We start from the raw sequence: 26730 nt of genomic DNA on the forward strand, positions 1-26730 counted from the left end.
AATGTCAATAAAAAAAAAACACTACACAGGTAGTTTATTAGGCAGTTCCGGGGGCCTTCTTCCGACCTCTCCCTTCTGCCGGGCACCACCGCTGTCTTCTTTCAGCTCTTTTACCAGCAGCGGCCCGGTCTTCTCTCTTCTTCCGCCCGGTCTTCTGCGTCGTCTTCTCTTCTTCGATGTTGACTCAACGCCGATTTATATAGGCCTCTTATGACGTCACAGTCCCAGCATGCTCTGGGTGGTCAGCGGGAGGGAGCGTCGAGTCAACATCATAGAGGAGAAGAAGGCGACGCAGAAGACCGGGCCCCCGCTGGTGAAAGAGCTGAAAGAAGACAGCGGTGGTGCTCAGCAGAAGAGAAAAAGAACCGGAGAGCGGGAGAAGAGAGCGGAGAAGTCGGAAAGAAGGAGAAGACCGGGCCGCCGCTGGTAAAAAAGCTGAAAGAAGACAGAGGTGGTGCCCGGCAGAAGGGAGAAGTCGGAAGACCCCCGAAGTCGAAGACCCCCGGAGCTGCCTAATAAAACTACTTTAAAAACCTGTGTAGTGTTTTTTTTATTGAAATCCATACCAGACTAAGGGCCTGGAATGCTCCCAGAGGGGGAACCTATAAGGTTCTGAAAGAGTACCCCTTTATGTTTTAACTAGAATAAATTAAAAAAAAAATAACTTATTTGTATGCCTACGTGCAGAAGAATGTGTAGAATGGCATTTAACTTAGTTTGATTAGATTGTAGCCTACAATTAGCACAAATAAACATAACAAGAATGTGTTTGTTGTCAGGAAATACCAGAACAGTACCTGAAGCTAGTATTTATGGTGTATCATTACTGAAGACAATAGAATTACCTGCAGGCAAAATAGTATACGTGTTGTTTGAAACCTAACATACTATTGTATTGTGTAAATATCATGTCCTGCTGTAATTTGCTGACCCGAGGGGGGGGGGGGGGGTTCCTAATGATGAATGCATTAATATGCTGTGTGACCAATAAACCAGTGTTAATTGAAATCCACCATAATCCAGAGTGGCTTTTAATTATCCGATGCGCATCAAAGGTTCTTCCACACACCCAAGAGTCCAACCCGGGTACAGAGGAACACCACCAACCTTACAAATGGTACCAGAAAGTGGGGACTTTCGTTTGACAGGGTAAGTGGAAGTTTATGCAGATTATTTCTCTTCGCAAAGCACTCTCACTTACTCTCGATTGACCTTGCTGTATTATTATTTTTTTTAAATAGACCTCGAGGACCTGCTTGGTGGGCAGTCCTGGGCTTTGAAGGTTGGATTGGTTAAAGGATGTGTTGTCCCGCTGGTGTGGCGGGACTAAAAGGCTTTAGAAGCATATGGTATTTTCTGCTATGAGAGCAACGCAGCTGCCTCTCATAGGAAAGGACGGGTGTGCGGAACCCTACTATGTTATTGATAAGTATGTATAATATAACAATAACTGCATTGTATTGGCCATTCTCGTATATATATATATATATATATATATATATATATATATATATATATATATATATATATATATATATATATATATATATATAAATAATGTGTTTTGGAAAAACAAAGCGTTTTTGGAAACGCATATAGATATATCCTGGACGGATCTCAGTCCTAGGTGGCTATTAAGGGAAACTTAAATTTAAAAGGTGTATACACAAAATAGATTGACACGTTATTCCGATATTTCAGGTTGCTTTTGCTTTTGATCGCATACAAGTATAAGTATAATCTTGTGTACAAGTATAATCTTGTATAGAAGTATAAGAATATTGTTGGTGCCTGGTAAGTGCAGAGTGTGTGAGTGGACTGTTGGTTTGCTATTACAGTAATCAGACATATTTTAGAGTATAAGAAAATAGGATTTTTGTACTCACCGTAAAATCCATTTTCTGAGTTCATGGGAGGACACAGCAGCCTTTGACCTTAGGGTTATATCCGCTTCCTTCAGGAGAGTTTAGGCAGAAAAAAAGCACTTTAAGTGTTAACACATTCCTCAGTGCAGCTCCTCCCAGGGCCCCCCCCGGGTATAACCCACACCCTGCTCTAGCAGCCTCAGTTCGTAACAAGCAATACAAACAAAGGAGGGGTGGGTGCTGTGTCTGTCCATGAACTCAGAAATGGATTTTACGGTGAGTACAAAAATCCTATTTTCTCTTGCGTTCATGGGCGGACACAGCAGCCTTTGACCTTAGGGACGTCCTCAAGCAGTGTCAAAAATTTCGAGGGGTGGGAAAAACAACACAGCAATCAAGCTTACACCCCAAACAAAAACCGTAGTTACTCAACGGAGGAACTCCAACCTTAAACTGCCGCCTGTAATACCTTGCGGCCGAAGGAGGCATCAGAAGATGCACTCACGTCCACCTTGTAAAACATTGAAAAGCATGGACCGATGACCAGGTTGCCGCCCTACACACCTGTAACCAGGGCCGCTTATAGAAATCACGGGGCCCCGTACAGCCTACCTGACGGGGCCCCCGTGCACAAATTTCCAAACAAAAATCCCCCTCCTAGCACAACCCCTTCTAAATTACCCCTCTGCCCCCCCCCCCAGTCTCTCCTCCCAGCACATATCCCCCCATTCTTCCTCCTGACACATATCGCCCTCCCCAAATCACCATTACATTTGCCAACACAGCCATGAAGAGGTGTGCTGTGTTTTGTTCTCCCCTCCTGTCAGAAGAGTGCTGGTCTTTATAGTACATGAGACCGGATCGCTCTTACTGTAGATTGCATTGCACTGTACACACACACACAGCACCCCTATCTCCTCCAAAGGCTGCTCAGTGCTCACCTCCCAGCAGCAACTAATGTGGATAGGGGGCGGTGTGTGTACCAGGGGCGGATCCAGAGTCTAGTTTCGGTAGGGGCAATCCCGGAAAATAACGTGTTGCTTACAGAACTGTATTTAACATATTTAACGTATCATACAGTCTCCTAACCTTGTTTACAACAGTGACACTGTTTTAAAGTGTTACATGCATCTGATCACAATGCCGTATCATATTTATTCCTACTGAGACACACAACCACTTTATCCCAATATGACATGCTGGTGCAGGTCCCTGAACGCACCCTGCATGCATTCTGGGACCCGCACGCATGACATATTGGGATATAGCGGCTGTGTGTCTCAGTAGAAATAAATGGGATGCCGGCATTGGGATGCATGTAACACTTTAAACATCCCCAAGCCAGTAAAATACAGCTCTGCATGCTAGACGCATGTCTGCAGCATGCCCTGTGTAAATAAAGCCTAAAGATTAATTTTTCTGTCATTCTATATAATCATTATTATCATGATAATCACACAATACAGGTGCTCAATGCACCTGTACTGTGTGATGATCATAATGATAATGATTGGTAATTGTAATATGGCACATGGAGGGGGTTAATGTACTCTCTGACCAGTGATAAATAATTAACCCCTTTGTGCTGCATTAGTGGCAATGTTTATAAACCCCTTCATGCTGTAGCATAAAAGGGGTTAATTAACACTGATGGTGCCAATGACTGTCATTAATGCAGCACACAAAGGGGTTAATTGCCACAGGTCAATAATACTTAGGTGAGTACATTAACCCCCTCCAGGCTCCATGTGCTATATTACAATTTGCATTGTAAATTATTTAACCCCCCCCCCTCCCCCAAAGCATTAACCAGTCCATCTAAGACGGAGGTGTTAAAAACGGCATTGTTATGCAAATGAGCTACGTGATTACTCACTTGCAGACACTGAGACACTGAGCTCTGGCTACAGGTCCTGACTCTTGCCAGCATCTTTTCTTCAATCCCGCGCTCCCCAGCCTCTGAATGATGACGTCAGACCAGCCGGGACTAGGAAGCTCCTGTCGGGTGGAGATCACTCCGCCTGACAGGGAAGTGAAGCATCACTCGCACTGTTCTGCTGCTACTCTGCAGGTGTGTAGCAGCAGTCTTGGTGTCACCGCAATCCCCACCCCTATAGTGACACTACTGGGCCCCTCTAAATAAACTGATGGGGCCAAGGGAATATATCTTAGGCCACCTGGGAGCCGGGGGAAGCAGAAAAATAGTCCCTTCAGATGATGCCTCGTAACGCTGTCATTCTCTTCTCCACCGATCCTCCTGCTGTCCGGGCCCCCTGTGCGCCCGGGCCCCGTACAGGAGGGCTGGTGGTCCCCCCCTATCAGCGGCCCTGCCTGTAACACAGAGGCTTGATGTCGGAAAACCCAAGAGGCACCGATCGCCCTGGTCGAATGCGCCGTAACCTGAAAGGGAGGCGCCCGCCCCTTTAGGGCATAGGCCTGAAGCACAACCTGACGGATCCACCTAGAAATGGTGGCCAACGAGACTGCCAGACTCTTTTCAGGCCCGGACACTGACACAAACAGTGAGTCCGAGTTCCGGAACGGAGCCGTAGCAGATAAACACACACGAAGAGCCTGAACCACATCCAGGGAATGTAAAGTGGTCTCCTTCGGGTTCTTCGGCTGAGGACATAAAGATGGAAGAACAATGTGAAAGGCCGAAACGACCTTTGGGAGAAAAGGAGGCTGCGGTCGCAGCACCACCTCATCCTCATGGATGACTAAGTAGGGAGCCTTGCGGGACAAGGCCGCCAGTTCAGACACCTGTCTGATCGATGCAATAGCAACCAGAAAAACCACCTTCTGTGACAAAGTGTCATGGAAGCATGAATCAGACGTACAAAACAGATAAATGAATAAGAAGATTTTATTGGAAACCAAACAGCAAGGTCAAAGTCCACACAGATGATCGAAACAGCCAGAAGAGTCGTCCAACGGTGCCAGGGTCGATAGCCAGGGATGAGAGTCAGCCAAGCCGGAGTCTGTAGCCAGAGTCGGGGGGGAAACGAAGCCGGGAATCAGGAGGAACATCCGAGACCGGATTGGAAACCAGGAGCAGGCAGCACGATCACAGAAGAGGTGTCAGACGAAGGGCCCAAGCAGCTGCCGTCCTATATATATACGGAACAGCCAGCTCGTCCCAGTGGAAAGGAGGAGCCGCAGGGTGTGACAGGTTACAAGAACCCCATGAAGCAAGATGGCCGCTCGCACAGGTCAGTGATGAAGAGCCAGCAAAGAGGTAAGACCATGACAGTACCTCCCCCTCAAGGGCCCTTCCTATGCAGCGCAAAATACGGCTTCTGAGGAAAGCGCGCGTGGAAGGCTCGGAGGACAGGAGCATGGACATCTGCGGAGGAAACCCAAGAGCGCTCCTCTGGACCACGCCAGTGGACCAAGAACTGCAAACGGCCACGGACCAAGCGTGAGTCCAGGATATCGCTTACCTCGTACTCTTCATGATCGCCCACCTGGACAGGACGAGGCCGAGGAACCGAGGAGGTGAAACGATTGCATATATCAGTGGTTTCACAGGGAAACGTGAAACACATTGGAAACCCGCATACCAGGTGGAAGCGCAAAAGCATAGGCAACCGGGTTCACCTTGCGGAGCACACGAAAGGGACCAACAAAGCGAGGAGCCAGCTTAGGAGTGGGCGCTCGGAGGTTGAGATTGCGAGTGGACAACCATACACGATCTCCGACCTGGTAGGAAGGAGCAGGCAACCGTCTGCGATCAGCCTGGAGCTTCTGGCGCTGCGCAGAGACCCTAAGGGACCTCTGAATCTGTACCCATGAAGCACGTAGGGCAGAAAGGTGGTTCTCCACAGCCGGAACATCTTGGGGAGAGAATGACTCTGGTAATACGGCAGGTTGGAACCCATAATTGGCCAAGAAGGGAGACATACCAGAGGAAGAGTTAACCGCCATGTTCCTGGCAAACTCAGCCCATAGCAGGTGGTCAACCCAATTGTCCTGATGATCGGAGACATAGCAACGAAGAAATTGCTCCAGGGCTTGATTGGATCGCTCTGCGGCCCCATTGGACTGAGGGTGGTAAGCCGAAGAGAAGGAGAGTCGAATACCCAACTATAAGCAAAAAGCACGCCAGAACCTGGACACAAACTGACTCCCTCGATCCGAAACTATCACTTTGGGCAAACCGTGCAACCGGAAGACCTCCCTGGCGAAAACAGTGGCAGTGCAGTGGGTAACTTCTTGAATGGAACACAGTGGCACATTTTGGAGAACCAATCCACAATCATGAGAATGACCGTATGGCCTCGGGACACAGGAAGATCCACAATGAAGTCCATTCCCAGGTGTGACTATGGGCGCTCCCCATTGGTAATGGGTTGTAGAAGTCCCAACGGAAGATGCCGAGGGGATTTATTCTGGGCACAAACAGAGCATGCCGCTACAGATGCGGCAATGTCGGACCGTAGAGAAGGCCACCAGAATAAGCGTGAGACAGCCCAGGACAGCTGATTCTTTCCAGGATGCCCCGCGGTCTTGGAGTTATGGTAGGTTCGCAACAGCCGGGTACGCAACTCCTCAGGCACGAAGCACCTACCATTGGGTCTCCCAGAGGGAGCACCAGATTGGGCCGCCAGAATCTGCTCTCCAAGGGGAGAAGTCAAGCTAGTGCGGATGGCGGCCAGGATCTGATTTGGAGGTATGACCGAAGTCGGTATCGAATCCTCTTTGGACAGCTTGGAGTATTGACGTGATAAGGCATCCGCCCTGACGTTCTTGGAACCGGGTAAGTAGGAGACCACGTAATTAAAGCGTGACAGGAACAGAGCCCATCTGGCCTGACGGGGTGTCAATCTCTTGGCCTCCGAAAGGTACGTCAGATTCTTGTGGTCCGTCAGGATGAGAACCGGGACCACAGAACCCTCAAGCAAGTGCCTCCATTCTTTGAGAGCCTGTACGATGGCTAACAGCTCTCTGTCACCAATCTGGTAGTTGCATTCCACGGAAGACAGTTTCCTGGAGTAGAACCCACAGGGAAGCAGAGGTCCCTCTGGTATACGACGTTGAGACAGAAGGGCGCCTACTCCCGTCTCAGACGCATCCACCTCAAGGACGAAGGGCAACCCAGGATTGGAATGAGACAGTATTGGAGCCGAAGCAAAGGCTGATTTTAGAGCCTCAAAAGCCAGGATGGCCTCGGCCGGCCAATCATGGGAATTACTGCCCTTCCTGGTCAGATCCGTGAGAGGCTTGGCCAGCATGGAGAAGTCCCTGATGAACTTCCGATAATAATTGGCGAAGCCCAAAAAGCGCTGCAGGGAACGAAGAACAGTGGGCTGTGGCCACTGTAGGACTGCCAAAACCTTCTCAGGATCCATGGAGAACCCTTCTGCGGAAATTATGTAACCTAAGAAGGTTACCTGGGACCGGTGAAATTCGCATTTCTCAAGCTTACAGAAAATCTTGTTCTCTCGTAACCGTTGCAACACTCGCTTGACGTCCAGAATGTGGACCTCCATGGATTCAGAGTATACCAAGATGTCATCCAAGTAGACCACTACACACTGCTGCAACAGGTCACGAAAAACATCATTGGTAAATTCCTGAAAGACTGCGGGCGCATTGCACAACCCAAAGGGCATAACCAGGGATTCGTATTGACCGGTCCTGGTGTTGAACGCGGTCATCCACTCATCACCCTCCCTGATCCTTACAAGGTTATACGCAGCCCTCAAGTCGAGTTTAGTAAAGACCGTTGCCCCTTGAGACGGTCGAACAACTCGGAAATCAACGGAATCGGTATGCATTCTTAATCATGATGCGATTTAGGCCCCTATAGTCGATGCAAGGCCTCAATTCTCCGCCCTTCTTTACAAAGAAAAATCCAGCCCCCGCTCGGGAAGAGGATTTGCGAATGTGCCCCCGGGAAAGCGCCTCCCTCACGTACTCCTCCATGGCTTCATTCTCAGCAACAGACAGTGGATATACCCTGCCACGAGGAGGAATGGCACCAGGTTGTAAATCTATGGCACAATCATATGGGCGGTTCAGAGGCAGGGCACCAGCGCGCACCTTATCGAATACATCCAGATACTCCCTGTATTCAGAGGGCAACACCGAGTCCGAGGAGGCACACAACACCTTGACAGGCCCATGGATGCAACTAGCCCCACACTGTGGGGACCACGAGAGGATCTCGGCCGATCTCCAATCGAAAGTCGGATTATGCCTTTGGAGCCAGGGGTACCCCAAGACCACCGAGTAGTGAGGAGACGAAATGACCTGAAGACAGCCATTGGGGCCGTTCACAGGGAATCGGTCTATCTCCACTGGAAGGGTCTCATGAGTCACCTGCGGCGGCCGAAGGGGTCTGCCGTCAATCGCCTCAAGAACCAGCGGAGAAACTCGAGCCTGCAGAGGAATGGAGTTTGCGGCAGCAAATTTACTGTTGATGAAAAGACCACCAGCACCAGAATCCACCAATGCCTGAGCCGCCACCGAGCCCCCGGCCCAGGAGAGGACAACGGTGAGCAGTGGTTTATCAGCACGGAAAACCGGGGACGAAGAAACTCCACCCAAGATCTGTCCCCGACAGGATCTCAGGTGCGAGCGTTTCCCGACGGTTCGGACATGAAAACCGAAAATGCCCACTGAGACCGCAGTACAAGCAACGACCCTCACGTCTCCGAAGTGCCCTCTCCCCCTCAGACAGGCGAGCAAACCCCAGCTGCATGGGCTCACCCCCAGGCACGTCAACCCCAGGAGGCGTGGGAGGAGAGGGAGGCACGGGTGGGACAGCAAACGTAGGCGCCAATCTGTTGGAAGGCCTCCGCAGGCTCTCCTTAAAGGAAGGTGTCTCCCTGAGTCTGGTGTCAATCAATATCAGGAAAGAAATGAGAGCCTCGAGCTCCACGGGTAGGTCTTTAGCTGCAGTCTCATCTTTCAAGGTGTCAGAGAGAACATGGGAGAAGGCAGCCACCAGGGCCTCATTATTCCAGCCCACCTCTGCTGCCAGGGTACGAAACTCAATGGCATATTCGGCTACCGATCGTGAACCCTGTCTGATGGACATGAGGAGCTTCGCAGCAGAGGCAGAGCGAGCCGGCACATCAAAAGCCCTCCGAAGAGAAGCAACAAAACCGGAAAACTCAGCAACCACCGGATTGTTGTTCTCCCATAAAGGACTCGCCCAGGCCAAGGCCTTGTCCGAGAGCAGCTAGATCAGGAAGCCCACCTTCGATCTCTCAGTAGGAAAAGCATGCGGCAGCAACTCAAAATAAATGCCCACTTGGTTAAGGAAGCCTCGGCACTGAGTTGGTTCCCCCCCCCAAAGCGCTGCGGGAGGGGGGCAGAGCCGGTCATACCCTAAGACACCGCAGGCGCAACAACGGGTGCCGGGGTAGACTCAGGCGCAACAACCGGAGCGGCAGAGGGAGCGGTAACAGGAGCGACAACCGGCCTATCAGCAGCAGAAGCGAGATGAGCAGTGCGTGCAAGCAGGGTTTGCAACGCCTGAGCGAACTGACCCAGCAGGCGATCCTGCTGATCAAGTCTGGCGACCAGCATGGGTAGCGAGGATGGCCCTGTACCGTCAGGATTCATGGCTTGGGCCTAATGTCATGGAAGCATGAATCAAACGTACAAAACAGATAAATGAATAAGATTTTATTGGAAACCAAAACAGCAAGGTCAAAGTCCACACATATGGAAACAAAAGAAAAAATTACCGCGCTAAAAAACAGTCAAAATCACTAACGGAGCTGCAACAACAAAGTGTCATACATACACAATACAAGTAAGGAAAAAAGGGGGATGTTGCGCTAGTTAATTAAATAGATCTAAACAATAAGATTGATGTATAATAAAATACAAAAATTGAAGCCAGTAAACCCAAACCGATGGGAAGCTATGAAAAGAAGAACTCAGTCCCAGTGTGTCCACAATAGATATAGTTCATATAAAAGTGAACAAATGTTGAAGAGCATATGTGACAACCACCACCACGAACCAGTAAAAATTGGAGGCTTACCACATGGCAAGCAATAAATGCTTGTGGCTGCAAACCCCAGCCAGGGCCTTTAGGCGATCCTCACAGGGGGGGGGGGGGGGGGGGGGTTAGATGAATGTTGAAACCTCCAACGAATCCACGATGTATGAAGCGTGTCACAGAAGAAAACACTCAATGGTGAAGTATGTCATAAACCAGCACACACATGAGGTATATTGTGACTTAGGAACCACCACCACCAACACCCTATAAGTAGGAGGCTTACCAGAGCATGTAAATAAACCAGCGAGTGGCTAAAACCCTAGCCTGGGCCTTTGAAAATCCTGGGCTGTGATTATAAAATCCTGTGCTTCTTGCAGTCCATAAGAAAAATGGTGGAAGGTTTGAGCATACAGCCGGTTCTAGGATTCGTCAAGAGACTCCAGGGGGGTCTTTCTGTCAGGTTGGTGACAGTCTCTCCGCGCTGGTCCCCTCACATCAGCCTCCTCCACCTTCATGCATCCTCTTCCCGTTCATATGAGAAAAGCAGCGGGAAGAGGATGCATGAAGGTGGAGGAGGCTGATGTGAGGGGACCAGCGCGGAGAGACGGTCACCAACCTGACAGAAAGACCCCCCTGGAGTGTCAAAGTCCACACAGATGATCGAAACAGTCAGAAGAGTCGTCCAACGGTGCCAGGGTCGATAGCCAGGGATGAGAGTCAGCCAAGCCGGAGTCTGTAGCCAGAGGCGGGGTGAAACGAAGCCGGGAATCAGGAACCAGGAGGAACGTCCGAGACCGGATCGAAAACCAGGAGCAGGCAGCACGATCACAGAAGAGGTGTCAGACGAAAGGCCCAAGCGAGGAAATGCTGCAGCTGCCGTCCTATATATATATGCTGAGCAGCCAGCTCCTCCCAGTGGAAAGGAGGAGCCGCAGGGTGCGACAGGTTACAAGAACCCCATGAAGCAAGATGGCCGCTCGCACAGGTCAGTGATGATGAAGAGCCAGCAAAGAGGTAAGACCATGACACAGAGTCAACAAAGGGATCTTCCGAACGTCCCCAAAAAGGGAGCATCTTGAAGCACCGAGAGGACCCAATCCAAGTCCCATGGGAGCAGTGGATGGCGCACAGGAGGGGCCACATGCCGGACCCCCTGCACAAACGAGCGCACCAAGGGGTGCGCTGGGAATGGTCGCTGAAAGTAAACAGCCAGAGCTGAAATCGGACTCATAACCGCACTCAATGCGAGAGCCTGATCCACACCCCGCTGTAAAAACAGCAGAATCCGGGACACCCCGTACGTACGGGGGTGCCACTTCATCTCTTCACACATAGAGACGCAGGTCTTCCACGTACGATGGTAAATCCAACGTGAAGTAGACTTCCGTGCACACAGCATGGTAGAAACCACCGAGCCCGACAGGCCCCGGTCCTACAACACCTGGCTCACAACACGCCGTTAAAGCCAGCGACTGTAAAACAGGATGGAAGATCGGACCCTACGACAGAAGATCTTCTCTCAGGGGTAGACGCCAGGGGCGTCTGCCACCAGACGAACCAGGTCCGCGTACCAAGAGCGGTCAGCCAGCCTGGAGCGAACAGGATTGTGAGAATCCCTACAGCTTCCACTCTGCGCAGCAGGCGAGGAAGAAGCTTCAGAGGAGGGAAGGCGTAAATTAGGCGAGAGTGACCCCAAGGCGCCACCAACGCTTCCACCCACGGGTCCTTCGACCTGACCACGAACCGTGGCACCTTCCGATTGAGACGGGACGCTAGAAGGTCCACGTCTGGAATGCCCCACTTTTGGCACAGGCTGTGAAACACCTCCGGGTGAAGTGACCATTCTCCTTGGTCCAGCTTTTGGCGACTCAGGAATGTACACGGCCGACAGAACCGGAATGGACCTTTCGGCCCACCGAAAGATGTGCGCGACCTCCGTCGCCACAGCTGAACTCCGCATGCACCTCTGATGGTTGACGTAAGCCACGGCCGTGGCGTTGTCGGACTGGATCATGACCGGTCAGCCCTGCAGATCCAGGGACCACCTGGCAAGGCACAGCTTGATCGCTCGGAGCCCCAGAATATTGACCCCAACTGGAGAGGCTGGCATCCGTCGTGACCCCTGTTCAGCGGCACGGTAGAAATTACTTCCCGGTCTGAAGCACCGGAGATGTTAGCCACCACACCAGGGAAGACTTGACCAGATGGGTCAACTGAATCTGGGAATCCAGAGAAGACGGAGGCTTATCCCAAGGAGACAGAATTTCCCTCTGTAGCTCCTTGGTGTGGAAATGGGCATATGGGACCGCCTCGAAAGAGGCCACCATCAGACCCAGAACTCTCAAGCAGAATCGAAGAGACGACCACTTCTGGGCCGACAACTGCTGCACAGCAGATCGCAGGGACTTCAGTTTCTCCGTCGGGAGGAAAACCTCCAGTCTCTGGGACGGAACCAACACTGACTTCTGGATATTCAGAAGCCAGCCGAACTCTTGGAGAGTCTGACACGTGAAAGACACATCCTCCTCTAACCCTGAGCCTGAGGAAGCTCTCGGGAGTAGGTCGTCCAGATATCCCACGATAGCGATCCCTCGCTGCCTTAGTAGGGCTAGTATCGGGGCGAGCACCTTGGTAAAAACCTGTGGTGCTGATGCCAGGCCAAACGGAAGGGGCACAAATTGAAAGTGGTCCTCCCCGACCGCAAAGCGCAGAAACTCTGGTGCTTTGTGCAAATGGGAACATACAGGTACGCGTCCATGATATCCAAGGACGCCATGAAGTCCCCCTGATGGAGTGCCGATATCACCGAGCGAATCGACTCCATCCTGAATTTTTGTACCTTGACAAAACAATTGAGGGCCTTGAGGTCCAGGATTGGACGGACCCCTTCCTTTTGGGGGCTACAAACGGATTGGCGTAAAACCCCTGAAATCGTTCCGGTGAGGGAACTGGCACAATCGTGTCTCGGGTGGGGGGCCGACTTCGCAAACCCAATGGTCGGAAAGAAGAGACCTCCACCGAGCCGTGAATTTGCGAAGTCGGCCCCCCACCCGAGACACGGGCGGGGGCAGACCTACATGCGGAAGCAGGTTTGTCCACAGGCTTGTTAGGCTTGCGGTACCAGGCGCGCCTCTGCCCCACAGCGGGGCCTCAGCGCCTTGCGGATTTTTACCCGCCATGCTGGGCGCACAAAAAAAAACGCTTGGGGGTAGAAAGGAGGGCCCTTGCTTACGGCGAGGCTCCTTGCCCTTCCCAGACTGTGGAAGCAGCGTGCTCTTACCACCCGTGGCATCCTTAATGATGTCATCCAGGGATGACCCAAAAAGCCGCTCACCCTTAAAGGGTAAATCCACCAAGGCCTTTTTTGAGGATTAAAAGCTGGACAGCCGCACTCCAAAATTTTCTTTAAAAGAGATGTCTTTATTTTCAACTGTGCATACAGTCACTGCAAGCCCACAAAAATCAGTATGGCCAACGTTTCGCACTGGCGTCAGTGCTTAGTCATGGCTGAGAATTCTGTCTGTGTTTTTTGAGGATTGGTCCGCAGACCAGCATTTCAGCCACACAAGGCGGCACAATACCACCGCATAGGGTTAACTCAGGCATGTGTGGGGAAGAAGAACCTGGCCCAGGCTCCATAGTGCCCCACTGCTGTGTCACCCCACTGCAAAGCAGAAACCACCCACGGTCACCTCCCGGCCGTTACATAGAGTATGGGGGCCCCCAGGGAACTCACCACCCCGCCCGGTGCAGCACGAGCTGAGAGGAGTCTGAAGCGTGCTGAGCAGCCGGCCACACTGCTGTCTGTTCCCTCAGAGAGATTCGCGGTCTTCCTGAGTGCTAAAACGGCCACAGGAGGCAAACGAAATCCAGGATGGTCGCCGTATAGCAAAAAAAAACGCCATAGGACCACAGGAAAATGGCCGCCGAGCCATAGAAAAATGGCGGCCGTTGCGCATTTAAAAAGACAGCGACACACCATTACAGCGCAGCGCGCACACACACACACACACAAAAGACCCTGTAGTGAACACACACACAGCCCCCGCTACACACAGGCCCCGGTGACCCCTGAAAGCCCCCCCTCACAGCCGCTACCCAAATGGGAAAGGAGGGAGAGGAATTAAGGGAGAGAGGAAAGCAGGGCAAACCCTCAGTCGACCTCCCAGGGGAAAATTCCAGCCATACCACCTTACCTGAGCAAGGGGCCACTACTTACCCGTCCTGCGACCACCGGCTGGAGGTATGAAAAGAAAAATTGTTGGGACTTTATATGAGACCATGACTATACAGTGCACAGGTCTCCATCCCCAGATAGTTGACAGAATAGATGGCAATGGGGACAGGGGACGGGACAGGGAAGGGGCAGTGGGACTTTCCAATGTAACAAAACACTAGGGCAAAATGAGTCAATCAATATGGTAAGTAAAACATTTAATAGTAGCATCATTGAGTATGGTGCATAGAATGACATTCATGGTACATCCATAAAACAATACCAGGTATGGTATACAATGATTGGTAAATCATATCAGACATGGTGAAAACTACTTGCATGAATGCATAGTAACACATGATTTTCATAAACGTCAGTGCTATACCCAAATGTTGAACATATTAAAAGTACAGTAAAATAGCATTGATACATGACTCAATTTTTTCTAATATGACCCATCATATGACAGGGGGGGGGGGGGTGTAATGGCGCTTTCAACAGGATCTAATTAAAACTAAATGCCAATAACGATTTCCATAATGTGAATAAGTTGTCAGGAAAATGTGCTCCACTGGTTCCTGTATAAAATGTGTTTTTTACTGTGATGAATCACAGGATGAATGGAAGGATGTGTGCCACAGAGGAGGATAGAAATGGGCCGCCCACCAGCCAGAGTCCCGCCAACGTCACGCTACACGTGCAAAGAGAGAGGAACAGCAGCGACCGCATACAGGCACAAGTGCCTATATATAGGCGCACAGCACCTCCGTCATGGTGCACGCAGATGGGATAAACACCAACGTCAGCACGGGGCGTCCAAAGGACGCCCCTCGTGCGGGCGTGGCGTTGACGCGCAGCGAGTGAGACTCCCCAGTCCCGCAGCCACTAGAGACTCGGGAGTGGGGAGTAGCCTCGGGGCGCGTCACAGCTCCTGGAAATGGATGCATAGAATCCCCCGGATGATAATCTGATGACAATCAATCGAAAACAGACTCTCCCAATATTGCAATTAACCCTTGAAGGCACTTAATGAAAATCAACAGCAAGAGCATGGAGAGGTAGAGTAATAAAGTGTACGTTTCCATCCCAAATAGTATGAAAAGAAAATGGTTGGGACTTTATATGAGACCATGACTATACAGTGCACAGGTCTCAACGCCACGCCCCCCACGAGGGGCGTCCTTAGGACGCCCCGTGCTGACGTTGGTGTTTATCCCATCTGCGTGCACCATGACGGAGGTGCTGTGCGCCTATATATAGGCACTTGTGCCTGTATGCGGTCGCTGCTGTTCCTCTCTCTTTGCACGTGTAGCGTGACATTGGCGGGACTCTGTTGGCTGGCGGGCGGCCCATTTCTATCCTCCTCTGTGGCACACATCCTTCCATTAATCCTTGGTAATTTCACAGCTTCTATGTTTCCTGACTTCTGTTGCTGGAGTTTGGGATCTACACTTATAAATTTTTTACTATGGGTCACCCTTGGGTTTCTTTAACCTATTAAGTTCTTTCACATCCATCCCTTTTACTATTTCTCTTACTCACTTTATATTTATAGTTACCTGATATGGCCCATTATATATATATATATTTATATTTACTTAATGGTTGTCCTTTGGGCTCTTATTTTGTCAGTTTACCAACTGACGGGCTATCTTTATACTATGGTTTTATCATTTCACCTCACACACTCGTTTATGGTGGTTAGCCGTATCTCGGGAGTCTTACATTTTCCATCTCCTCACAGGGTGGTCATTTTATTGGTTGTTCTATTCAACCAACCAACTTACACACTCCCCTTTTGTTTGCCGACTTATTTATTCACTACCTATTCTCTATTTGTCCTTACCATTAGTCTATGGTCCTCACGGTGTGTGCTACCATGCTTATATGTTTTACAGATGCCCTCTGGGGCTCTTACCTACCGGTTCACCAGTGAAAGGACCACCGTTCTGAACGGTTATCTGGACTGCCCTGCTGCCACTTTATTACCGCCTCAGCTCCCGGTTGGGTTGTACACTGCCCCCGGTTGCTCTCCATCTTACATAACAGCTTTTTTGCTACTAATTTATATTACAACTCACAGGTATGAGTGAAAGGATTATAAACCTTATGTTCCCTCTCTTCCTGTTTCTGGTTGATTACCATTAACCACTAATCTATTTACTATTTAATTACTTTAGATGACCCCAATTACTGCTCCTGATGAGTGGATATTACTCCACGAAACGCGTCGAGCCTATCAATTGATGAGTTATCACAGCAACCATGAAGCTATGATGGGTCATATTAGAAAAAAATTGAGTCATGTATCAATGCTATTTTACTGTACTTTTAATATGTTCAACATTTGGGTATAGCACTGACGTTTATGAAAATCATGTGTTACTATGCATTCATGCAAGTAGTTTTCACCATGTCTGATATGATTTACCAATCATTGTATACCATACCTGGTATTGTTTTATGGATGTACCATGAATGTCATTCTATGCACCATACTCAATGATGCTACTATTAAATGTCTTACTTACCATATTGATTAACTCATTTTGCCCTAGTGTTTTGTTTCATTGGAAAGTCCCACTGCCCCTTCCCCGTCTCGCCCCCTGTCCCCATTGCCATCTATTCTGTCAACCGGCTGGGAGGTATCCCAGACAGAACCAACGTCCCATCACACAGCTTATAAACCAGTCATTTAAGGAAGGCACAGTGCCATCCCTGTTGAAAAAGAGGGCACAATCCAGCCCATCTTGAAAAAACCTAACCTGGATCCCAAGGACCCAACTCACCGCCGTCCCATAACAGGCCTAAATGTTCTCTCCAAGATAATGGAGAAAGTAGTGGTACAACAGCTGCAACAGCATCTAGATACCCACAATCTACTGGATCCATTACAATCAGGCTTCCGTCCCGGACACGGGACAGAAACGGCCTTGCTCAAAATATGGGACGATGCCCTCGAGGCCGCAGACGAAGGAGAATCTTGTCTCCTGGTTCTGCTGGACCTAAGCGCAGCCTTTGACACGGTAGACCACAAACTGTTACTGATGCGACTAGCCAAGGTAGCAGAAGTCGCAGAAGGTGATTTACCATGGTTTTCTTCCTTTCTTGAAAACCGATCACAAACAGTTAAATTGGGTTGTTTCACGTCGGAAAAGCGCACGGTGTCATGTGGAGTCCCCCAAGGATCCCCCCTGTCACCGGTGCTTTTCAACATCTATCTTCGCCCTCTCTTTGATATTATCAGTAGCCAAGAACTACTCTATCACTCTTATGCAGACGATACGCAACTGTATTTTCGCATCTGCAACAAAAAGGATCATCATCTCAGTTTAGAGAAATGTCTCTCTTTGATAGAAAACTGGATGACTAAGAGTTATCTTAAACTCAACAGTGCAAAAACAGAACTCCTTATGTTTCACGCCAGCCGAAAGAGTCAACTGGCAACAACCTGGACACCCCCGCCCATTCTGGGCCAAATCATCACCCCTAGCTCCAAAGTCAAAAGTCTCAGGGTCATCGTCGACACCTTCATGACAATGGACGCACAAATAGGGTCAGTAGTCAGCGGAGCGCACCATCTGTTGCGCCTACTACGCAGACTTATTCCATTTATCCCCAAAGAAGACGTAGCAGTCGTGGTGGGAACAATCGTGAATTCCAGACTGGACTATGCTAACGCCCTGTACCTCGGACTCCCAAAGTACCAAATCTCTCGTCTGCAAGTCGTTCAGAATACGGCCGCCAGACTGGTGACTGGGAAAAAAAAATGGGAATCAATCTCACCTTCGTTGAGAACCCTTCACTGGCTGCCAGTAAAAGACAGAATTGCATTTAAAGCACTCTGCCTGACACATAAGTGCATCCATGGGAAGGCTCCGCAATATCTTTGCGACAAGATAGAACCTCACAATTCGAATCGCGTTCTGCGATCCACCGACCAAAATCTGGTCAGGGTACCAAAAACCAAATACAAGTCCAAAGGAGAAAGAAGGTTTGCTTTTCAGGGTCCTAGACTATGGAACGCTTTACCAACCAGCATTCGGTTGGAGGAAAACCACCTGACTTTCAGAAGACGGATCAAAACTCTGCTCTTTTGATGTCATGAGACACGAACAACTAGCGCCCAGAAGCGATTCAGTTCGCATGCGCCGCGCTTTATAAGTTTTTCATTCATTCATTCATAAAACGGCATGGCTGTCGGCCAGACACACTGTGACAAAGCCATAAAGGCCGGTCATATGTGTGCCCTAGAACAAAATGTTCCCCGGCCGCCCCCGGAGCAAAGGGGCCTGTCGTGGACGACCCAGAGTTGAGGGCCGGCACACGTTCGAACATGGGTGGACTACAAGAGTCAAGACCCAGCCTGCCACCCAGTCGGCTGTTGATAGAAGAATCACAGGATTCAAAAATGCTGGAACAAAATAAAAAGCGAAAAAAAAATGTTAAAAAAAAAAAAAAAAAAAATCGCAAGAAAAAATTCCCAGAGTACAGGACTCCAGAGTGCCTGACCTCTCCTGTCGTTGGGCAGAGAAAAACTGAGGCTGCTAGAGCAAAGTGTGGGTTATACCTGGGGGGCCACGCCCCCTGGGAGGAGCTGCACTGAGGAATGTGTTATTAACACTTAAAGTGCTTTTTTTCTGCCTAAACTCTCCTGAAGGAAGCGGATATAACCCTAAGGTCAAAGGCTGCTGTGTCCGTCCATGAACGGAAGAGAAAATTATTAATGTATCATAGATGTCCTGAATGTGTTGTGGGTGTACCGTTTTGTTGTGCACTGGATTTTTTGTTTTATTATAGAAACCGTAGGGAATACTTGGTGAGTATTCCTAGTGGTTAGTCAATTGGTAGAGGTAATATAGAATCAGTAGAGGTTATTTGTTTAGGATCAGTAGAGGTTATTTGTTTAAAAGGAAGTAAAAAAAAAGCTTCCTCCCCACAGCCATAGCCTGCAGATAGAAAGCAGGGGAAACTGGGCACTGTTCAAAAATGTATGGACTCATGAGGCGGGTCTGAGCATTTTTGGAATGCTAAATGACCGATCCGTTTTATGTAGAATCTGTAATTTGTGTTAGACCTCAGTTTAACTGTTCTAAGTAGTAGTAAAAAAAACTATGGGCGAGAAAAAAAAAAAACACCTCAGACCTCTGTCGCTGTCCTTCCTGTCGCGTGACAAATATAGAATAAACGGTTTGTTCGTATGGAGTTGTCTAGAAGCCAAGGGTGATTTTGATTTGAAGTGATTATGATTTGTGATTATGTGAAGGTACAGGAAAATCCTGTACCTCTATGAGCTAAGGTGTTCTATAAGTTAACGTGAAAACTTACAAATGCCGATAGGAAAGGTCAATGAACACCCCAGACCAAAAAGACGTGAACCCCACTTTTAACAGAAGAGTGGCCACAATGACGAAACGATTATTCTCATTAATTCTGTTATCAGTGGCTAATAATTAGTCGGTGTCTGGAGTCCATTGGCTAATAGAAAAATTGACAGGAGATGCTTTATTTTTGTAATACTATGCATGAGTGAAGAGGAGCTCTTCCACAGAAGCCCCCACTTATAAAGAAAAATAAATGAACATTTGTGATTCCTCTGGGAGCGATAAAAAAAAAAATGTGACTGTGTTGGTTTAGCATGCCAGAATATTAAAGGAACTTGTGCACTTATTTATATTGTTTATATTGCTAGGTAAACATTGTATATGTCAGGAGGATGATCTATGTCCATAGGGGACGACCTCAGAAATTTTCCAGTATATGGGATAGATGGCTAGAAGACGGGGAAACCTGTACAGTTTGAGTTATTACAAAGAGGGATTCTGGGCGGTGTGGGCTATTTGTAGGGAAGAGAAATTTAGTTGATTTAATTTCTTGTTTTATGCCTTGTTTTCAATGACTAAGAAATCATGCATGTGAGACCCGGTGCGAACCGGACGGATGGCTTAAGAATTACCATGTACCAATGCAAAACTATTGTTTATTCTTGGTCAATGTAAATCCCATGCTGTATATACTTGTATACTTCTTTTACATTTCAATAAACTTGCATCTTCTGGTTAAAAAAACAAAACATTGTATATGTATGTAGTGTTCCATTTTATGGAAAGAGATGGGTTGGAAACGCTCCAGGTGCAAACCACAGGGACAAGGGACAAGGAAAAGAGACAGGTGAGCCGAGACCTGACTGTATGAAGGACTCATCCACGTCCAATGTACACTCTATAAAGCCACACTGGGATCAGGGGTGGGGTCCAATAAAAATAGTTGGCAAGATGCCAAATCAAAGAGACAGGAGGTTTATTTTGTAAAATTGATTTTTGCATTTGGAGTTTTTATAAACATTGCATCTTAAAAGGAACATAACACTTTAAATGCTTATTAAGCCTAACCTGTGTATTAGTGAGCGATAGTGATGCTGATAACACCCTGTTCTGAGGCATAAAAAATAAATAAAAAAAAATTAAAAAAAACATTTTATAGTTTATAAATTTCTCGAAGAGGGGATACTGGATATCAGCCTACAACACCTCTATAAACCCTGTAAAGAAAGCCGATGGAACTTACCGCTTTATACAGGACTTGAGGGAAATTAACAGTTTAGTTATACCTAGAGCACCAGTTTTACCTGATGCGCCATGCCACATCCACAACATCTAATGCTACCCATTTCACTTCATAGTGATGGTTTAGCGAATGCGTTTTAGGAGAGGGCATCCCCTTGTGGACGCAGCCCATCTTTCGGAAATGTATCCTTCATGGCCAGCGACTAACCTGGTGTATGATATCCTCAGGGTTATGTACCTTTGTTGTCTACGCAATTATGCTCCAGACCACATTGTGAGCCCACCTGCGAGACCACACCTACACATAGATCAGTCCTGCTTCAGTATACAGTACTCTCTGGAGGTCAGTTGAAAGGACGGGTTGAGTTTGCACCCAGGAGGACACTCTGTATTCAGAGTCGTTGGATCCTTTACTCTGGGTCGTGGATAACTATTTACATAGAGACACAAAGGGTTTTTGGTTTAATTGAAAGGGCCAGAAGTTTGTTTTACTTCGGCAGGTAAATCAATCAAGCAATAAGTTAGATTGATTGGTGGTTTTCAGCTTTCCAGGTTCTTGCTGAGGTAGCCATCCTAGCATTTGAGACTCATATATGGAAACAGAGCAGATGGCCAAGGATGCTGCATTACAGCACCGGACACTTGATGGGTCTGTGCAACTCACAGATTCCACCTAGTTCTGGCCCAGTATAGCTGGGAAAAATAATTCAACTTTAAGGACCCCAGAACAAGAAGAAGAAGCGGTCCACAGGGGGCAACTTTGGAATCAATGTGATCTTTTATGACTGCCAGCCATTCTGACCCCTCCACAGCCCTACAGCCTGACAAATGCAACGTGTCTTCAGTCACAAGCAGTTATGGCTGCCCTAGTAAATGAACATGGATAGAGACAGGGTCCACCACAGTTGGTTTTTTAATATACCTCTTCTTGTTTTACCTGTTACCAAAAGGTGTTACCAAGGGCTGAACCTTCCTTCCAGAAATAAGATATATCCGGGTGCCCAAGTAAAGGTATCTGAAAAGTGCTGTGGTTGTAGCTCACAGACTTGGCCTCCTCGTTATGCAAGGGACAATTGTAAGACTATGACAGGTGTCCTCACCCAAAAAAACAAAAAAAAAACAAAAAAACACACATGGTGGAGAGCAGTGCCCTGTGGTGGTTCCAGTTCAGGGTATGCCTCCTGAGCGATGGCGGTAGGGGATGGCAACATCGTTTACCCTGGGCAGACCAAATACAATGTTACTTAAAATATTCACACCTAACACGTCTGATTGGGCGTATATGGAGTTAATCCAAAAGCTAGGATTTTAATGCCTTTTTGGGATTAAATAGGAGAACAGGGTGAGGTAGTGTCACAACATGGCTGTATACACATTGCTCAACTGGACACTTCTCCCAAGTCATTTATGACTTCCACTGTTTTATCTGATGTACACAAGGGTTTTGTAGATTCTGCTGTTATTTGAGTGCATTTGCAGAGTCAGCTACTACAGCAGCCAGCACATACCCAAATGCCAGTACTAAACTCCTTTAAATAGCATAGATCATTCATTATTATATCTCCAGACACATGCCACAGAGAGAGATTTGAAGGTTTGGGCGGGGATGACTCGGAAAAGACCATAAATTTACTTTTCCTTGAAGAGGGGAAGACATGTATGCCCGCAGCTAGTGCGCCTTTGTTTATAGCCCAATACCATGGGGTAGGTCATAGAGGTTGGCAGAACACATGTGAAATTTTACTGAATGTTTATCGCAAACATACCCAAGCTTGTTAAAGCATATGTGTCACGGTGCATCACATGTATCAGGAATAATCCAAACATACCACACAAGGTGAAACACCTCCCATATTCTACTACACATTTCACTCATCTGCAAATAAATTTCACCCACATGCCAAAGAAAGGGACAGAGCAAGAATACGTTTTGGTCATCGTGGATGTATTCTCACGATGGGTGGAAGCATTCAAAACCACAAGAGAAGACACACAGACAGTGTGCATACTCACGCAGGTAATCATCACTAGGTGGGGATGTCCATTGAAAACAGTAGAGCCACAGGGGGATATTTCCATGAATGGGATAAAATGTTACCAGTAGTTCTTGCCAAGATCAGAATGACCCCTGTAAAGCCACAGGGTAGTTTCCCTTTTTATGGGTAGACCCCTTCCCACCCCTTGGGCGAGAACAACCCCTTATCTTAGAAGCAGGAGATCTCGATCAGATAAGGGAGAGAAAAAAAATGGGTCAGAAAGTTAATTGAAACTTTAGACCAAGTTGAAAGAAATGTTGCTCGCACATCTCTTCTTTTTGTTCACAGAAACCAACATATCCCTTTGGACCTCCTACCAATAAAAGTTGCGGTGCCCCAGACAGCCATCCTAGTGGAAAACTCCCAAGCCTGGATCCATGCCAGTCGAGTAAAAAAAGGTCAAGGTGGATTGTGCGAAGCAAGACAAGACACAGATAAAGCTTCAGTTCCAGACCAAGGAGGTGAAGCAGGTGTTGTAAATGCTCGAAAAACGAATACAGCAAAATGACTTTGTTTACTGCTCAGGATTCTGAGAAACTTTGGACACTCCTGGGGCTGACCACACTTTGTGTTTCCCCAACATGGATCCATAACACATCTGTTGAGGTGCCCGATTATTATGAAATAATCGTGCAACATAGAAAGGAAGTAAATAAATTACAACAGAATGCCAGGGATATTGCTAAAACATGGAGCCCATTTGGTGGAGGAGATTTTGGCTTAAAAGGGATCTTCTCCGGGTTAAAAGATATTGTGATGATTATTATCATGATACTGATTGTTGTTTTTGTAGTGTATTTAACTATCAAATTAATGCTTTGTGCTATTGGCAAAATGACTAGCTTAAAAGGCAAGAAAAGGTCAGGATCCTTCTATGAGTATGGCAATGATTACCATAAATCAGAAATGGTATAATGAGTGATCAATAAATACATCCGTATGTATGATCAAAGGAGGGATTTGTAAGGTTCTGAAAGAGTACCCCTTTATGTTTTAACTAGAATAAATGAGAAATAACTTATTTATATGCCTACGTGCAGAAGAATGTGTAGAATGGCATTTAACTTAGTTTGATAAGATTGTAGCCTGCAATTAGCACAAATAAACATAACGAGAATGTGTTTGTTGTCAGAAAAACCAGAACAGTACCTGAAGCTAGTATTTATGGTGTATCATTACTGAAGACAATATCATTACCTGCAGGCAAAATAGTATACGTGTTTGAAACCTAACATGCTATTGTATTGTGTAAATATCGTGTCCTGCTGTAATTGGCTGACCCGAGGGGGGGGGGGGGGGGTTCCTAGTGATGAATGCATAAATATGCTGTGTGGCCAATAAACCAGTGTTAGTTGAAAGCCACCATAATCCAGAGAGGGTTTTAATTATCCGATGCACATCAAAAGGTTCTTCCACACACCCAAGAGTCCAACCCGGGTACAGAGGAACACCACCAACCTTACAGAACCCATGCAGTTTTTTTAAATTTGGCATCGAGTTGCCTCCCAAAGTCGCGCTGAAAGCCGCGTTGCCCCAAAGAAGAAAGAAGAAGAGATGCTACACCATAGTAAACATGACCAAATTATTTGGAACTGGGGTTGTACTTTGAACTACAAACTACACTAAACTGTACATTTTCTCAGTTTAAACATTGGTGGTGTCAGCGAAGAGTATTGATATTTTTAAAAGGACTCTTGGACATGCATCTTAGTAAACACAACATACAGGGATATGGGAAATATAGTTATCGACACTGACACACATACACCTGCATAGGTTGGACTGGATGGACTATTGTTTTTATTTAACCTTACCAACTATGAAACCATGATGTGTTTTCTATTTCCTATTGTTAATAAAATATGAGTTTAAAAGATTTTTTGGAAACAGTTGTATTCCTGTTCTGATCCTAATAAATAGAAAACTAAAAAAAATTGTGTACAGGTAAAAAGGATGTCAAGTACATAATGTAAATTTCAAACGGTAATCAGGTAAACAAACATACTTGTAACAACTCTTTCTGGTCTGTGGGGTGTTGGTCTGTGTATCGGAGGAAAAGTAGATGTTGACTGTTGGTTATCTGACAGCACTTTGCCTTGATTTCGATTAAAATGGAGATTTACTGAACTGCTGTCCTGTGTGAAGGCCTGAGAGGCCAAAATATCTATTTCTTCCAAATCATCAGCTGTAAAGTCTTCATTGTCACCAAAAACCTCATCCATAGCTTTGCCTTTGGAAGCATTTGCTGACCGTAGGCGTTTTGAAGGAGGGCAGCTGATCTGACCATTGCATGGAGGGTAGACTCGTACTGGTTCAGCGGAGGAGTTAGCATTAACACAACTTGTACCATAAAGCATTGAAATGTCCCTTTTTTTGGTAGCAAACAGAGGGTTTGTTGACATAGCTTGCAAGCCAGATACCCTGCAAAATGAAAAAAAAAAGCACAAGTCAGACTAACACACCAAAGGACGAATTAAAAAGATAATTCCAAAATTAATAAAAAAAAGCCAACTTAATACTTCTGGGTCATTTACAACAGCCCAGTGGGAATGGAATGGGCTGCGTTGTCCAAAAAAGTCTCATTGCACGGACAATTTGTCCTATTGCTTCACTTAACACTCAAAAAAGTGTGCATTTTTAGGCAGAGCACCACACTACACCATACTGTGCAGCGTGCATAGGATTCAATGAAATACAATTTGACATTTTGGTTAAGTAAAAAAAAAAAAAAAAAAAAAAAAAAAAAATGCCCCCCCCCCCCCCCCCATCCTAGCACTTCACCAGCCACCACTGGACAGGAACAAAAGATTGTAGAAAAGTCCCCCACTCCTCCTGGCATCTCCAGCAGTGGTCGGAAGTGTTGGGGGAAAAAAAAAATATATATATATGTAATGGAGATATATGGTGTACGATACCATCTCGTCAAAAGCTTGATATTAGTTCCTCGAACCTTTGTTCATATAGGACAACTCAAAAAAATTCAGAATCCGATATCACGTTGGTCAGATATAAAAGTACAATTCAGGTCAGACTCCCATTTCAGGGCAGATGGCGGTAGTCAAGAGGCATAATCAAAAGGGTATACATTTTAGAGAGGACATGGGGTAAAATCTCACCATCAGAGCAGTATTCCTCGAGGGTGGTAGGATGACGATTACAGTCCCTTGGAGGTGGTAAAGAATGTAAAAAAATGGTGCAACTGTAAAGCCCTCCAAAAGTCTAATCAAAATGGGCCAAACGGGTTTGTTAGAGAGGGAATCTCAAAAAACACATGAGGAGATACTGATGCTGCCCACCACTACCCCTCCCCCCCCCCCCCCATTGTTATTTTTTGGGCAAAATAGCATAGTTCCAATTTTTTTTTTTTAGCAGCAATGTTAATGGATCAAAAGACAGTGACTGATTATATAAAGGTCTTTATTGTAACAAAAGTGAAATTCAATGTCATGTGCCAATTAAAATATATGAGCTCTGGTTGTACGATACAATACAAATTTCACAAAATATTGATGTTCACATAGTGGAGCAAAACATTACATTACAGAATGTCAGCCACATTAGTTCACCAACACGTTTCGACCCATACAGTCGATAACTACATGGGGGGGGGGGGTTATCAACTCAGAAGAAATGCACAGTCAACACTTTCCACACATACATAAAACATTTGGAGATACACATATACAATATAAAATAACTCCATAAAAGCACAACCATATAAATTTTGTATAACAATCTTATACCTAATCTGGAATTCTGTTACTCTGTTAAAGTTGCTTAATTTGATCACATCTCATTTATTAAAATTATTGTTACTATTTGGGAAACATGCTGCAGGTCGCGCCTGTCCTTTCCTCTGAAGGTGTCAAAAGCGTGGCTTCTTGTGAGCCCTTTTGAACTGGATTTCTTTCTGGGGAGAAGACGGATCATGGAGTCTTCTAGACCAGGGTACCCTAACCCCCGGTCTGCGGCCCACTGCCAGGCCGTAGCCTATTTGCAGCCGGGCTGCGAAGGCTGCACTGTGTGAGGTCCGGCGGCGGCGGGCAAGCAGATAGATGATATCTCTCACCGCCTGCCTGGATCA

General features: G+C 47.1%; 1 protein-coding gene across 2 annotated transcripts in view; it reads right to left on the bottom strand.

Annotated features, from left to right (window-relative positions):
- Positions 1-26730, bottom strand: part of LOC120945484 (ATR interacting protein) — a 292609-nt gene that overhangs the window by 225263 nt on the left and 40616 nt on the right. For both annotated transcript variants that reach the window (XM_040359654.1, XM_040359653.1), the window contains exon 2: positions 24652-25067. In XM_040359654.1, coding sequence (XP_040215588.1) covers positions 24652-25048 — 397 coding nt within the window. In that variant the 5' untranslated portion in view covers positions 25049-25067. The remainder of the gene's footprint in view (positions 1-24651; positions 25068-26730) is intronic.

This window comes from Rana temporaria, chromosome 7, assembly GCF_905171775.1.
Source record: "Rana temporaria chromosome 7, aRanTem1.1, whole genome shotgun sequence".
Taxonomy (NCBI): Eukaryota; Metazoa; Chordata; class Amphibia; order Anura; family Ranidae; genus Rana; species Rana temporaria.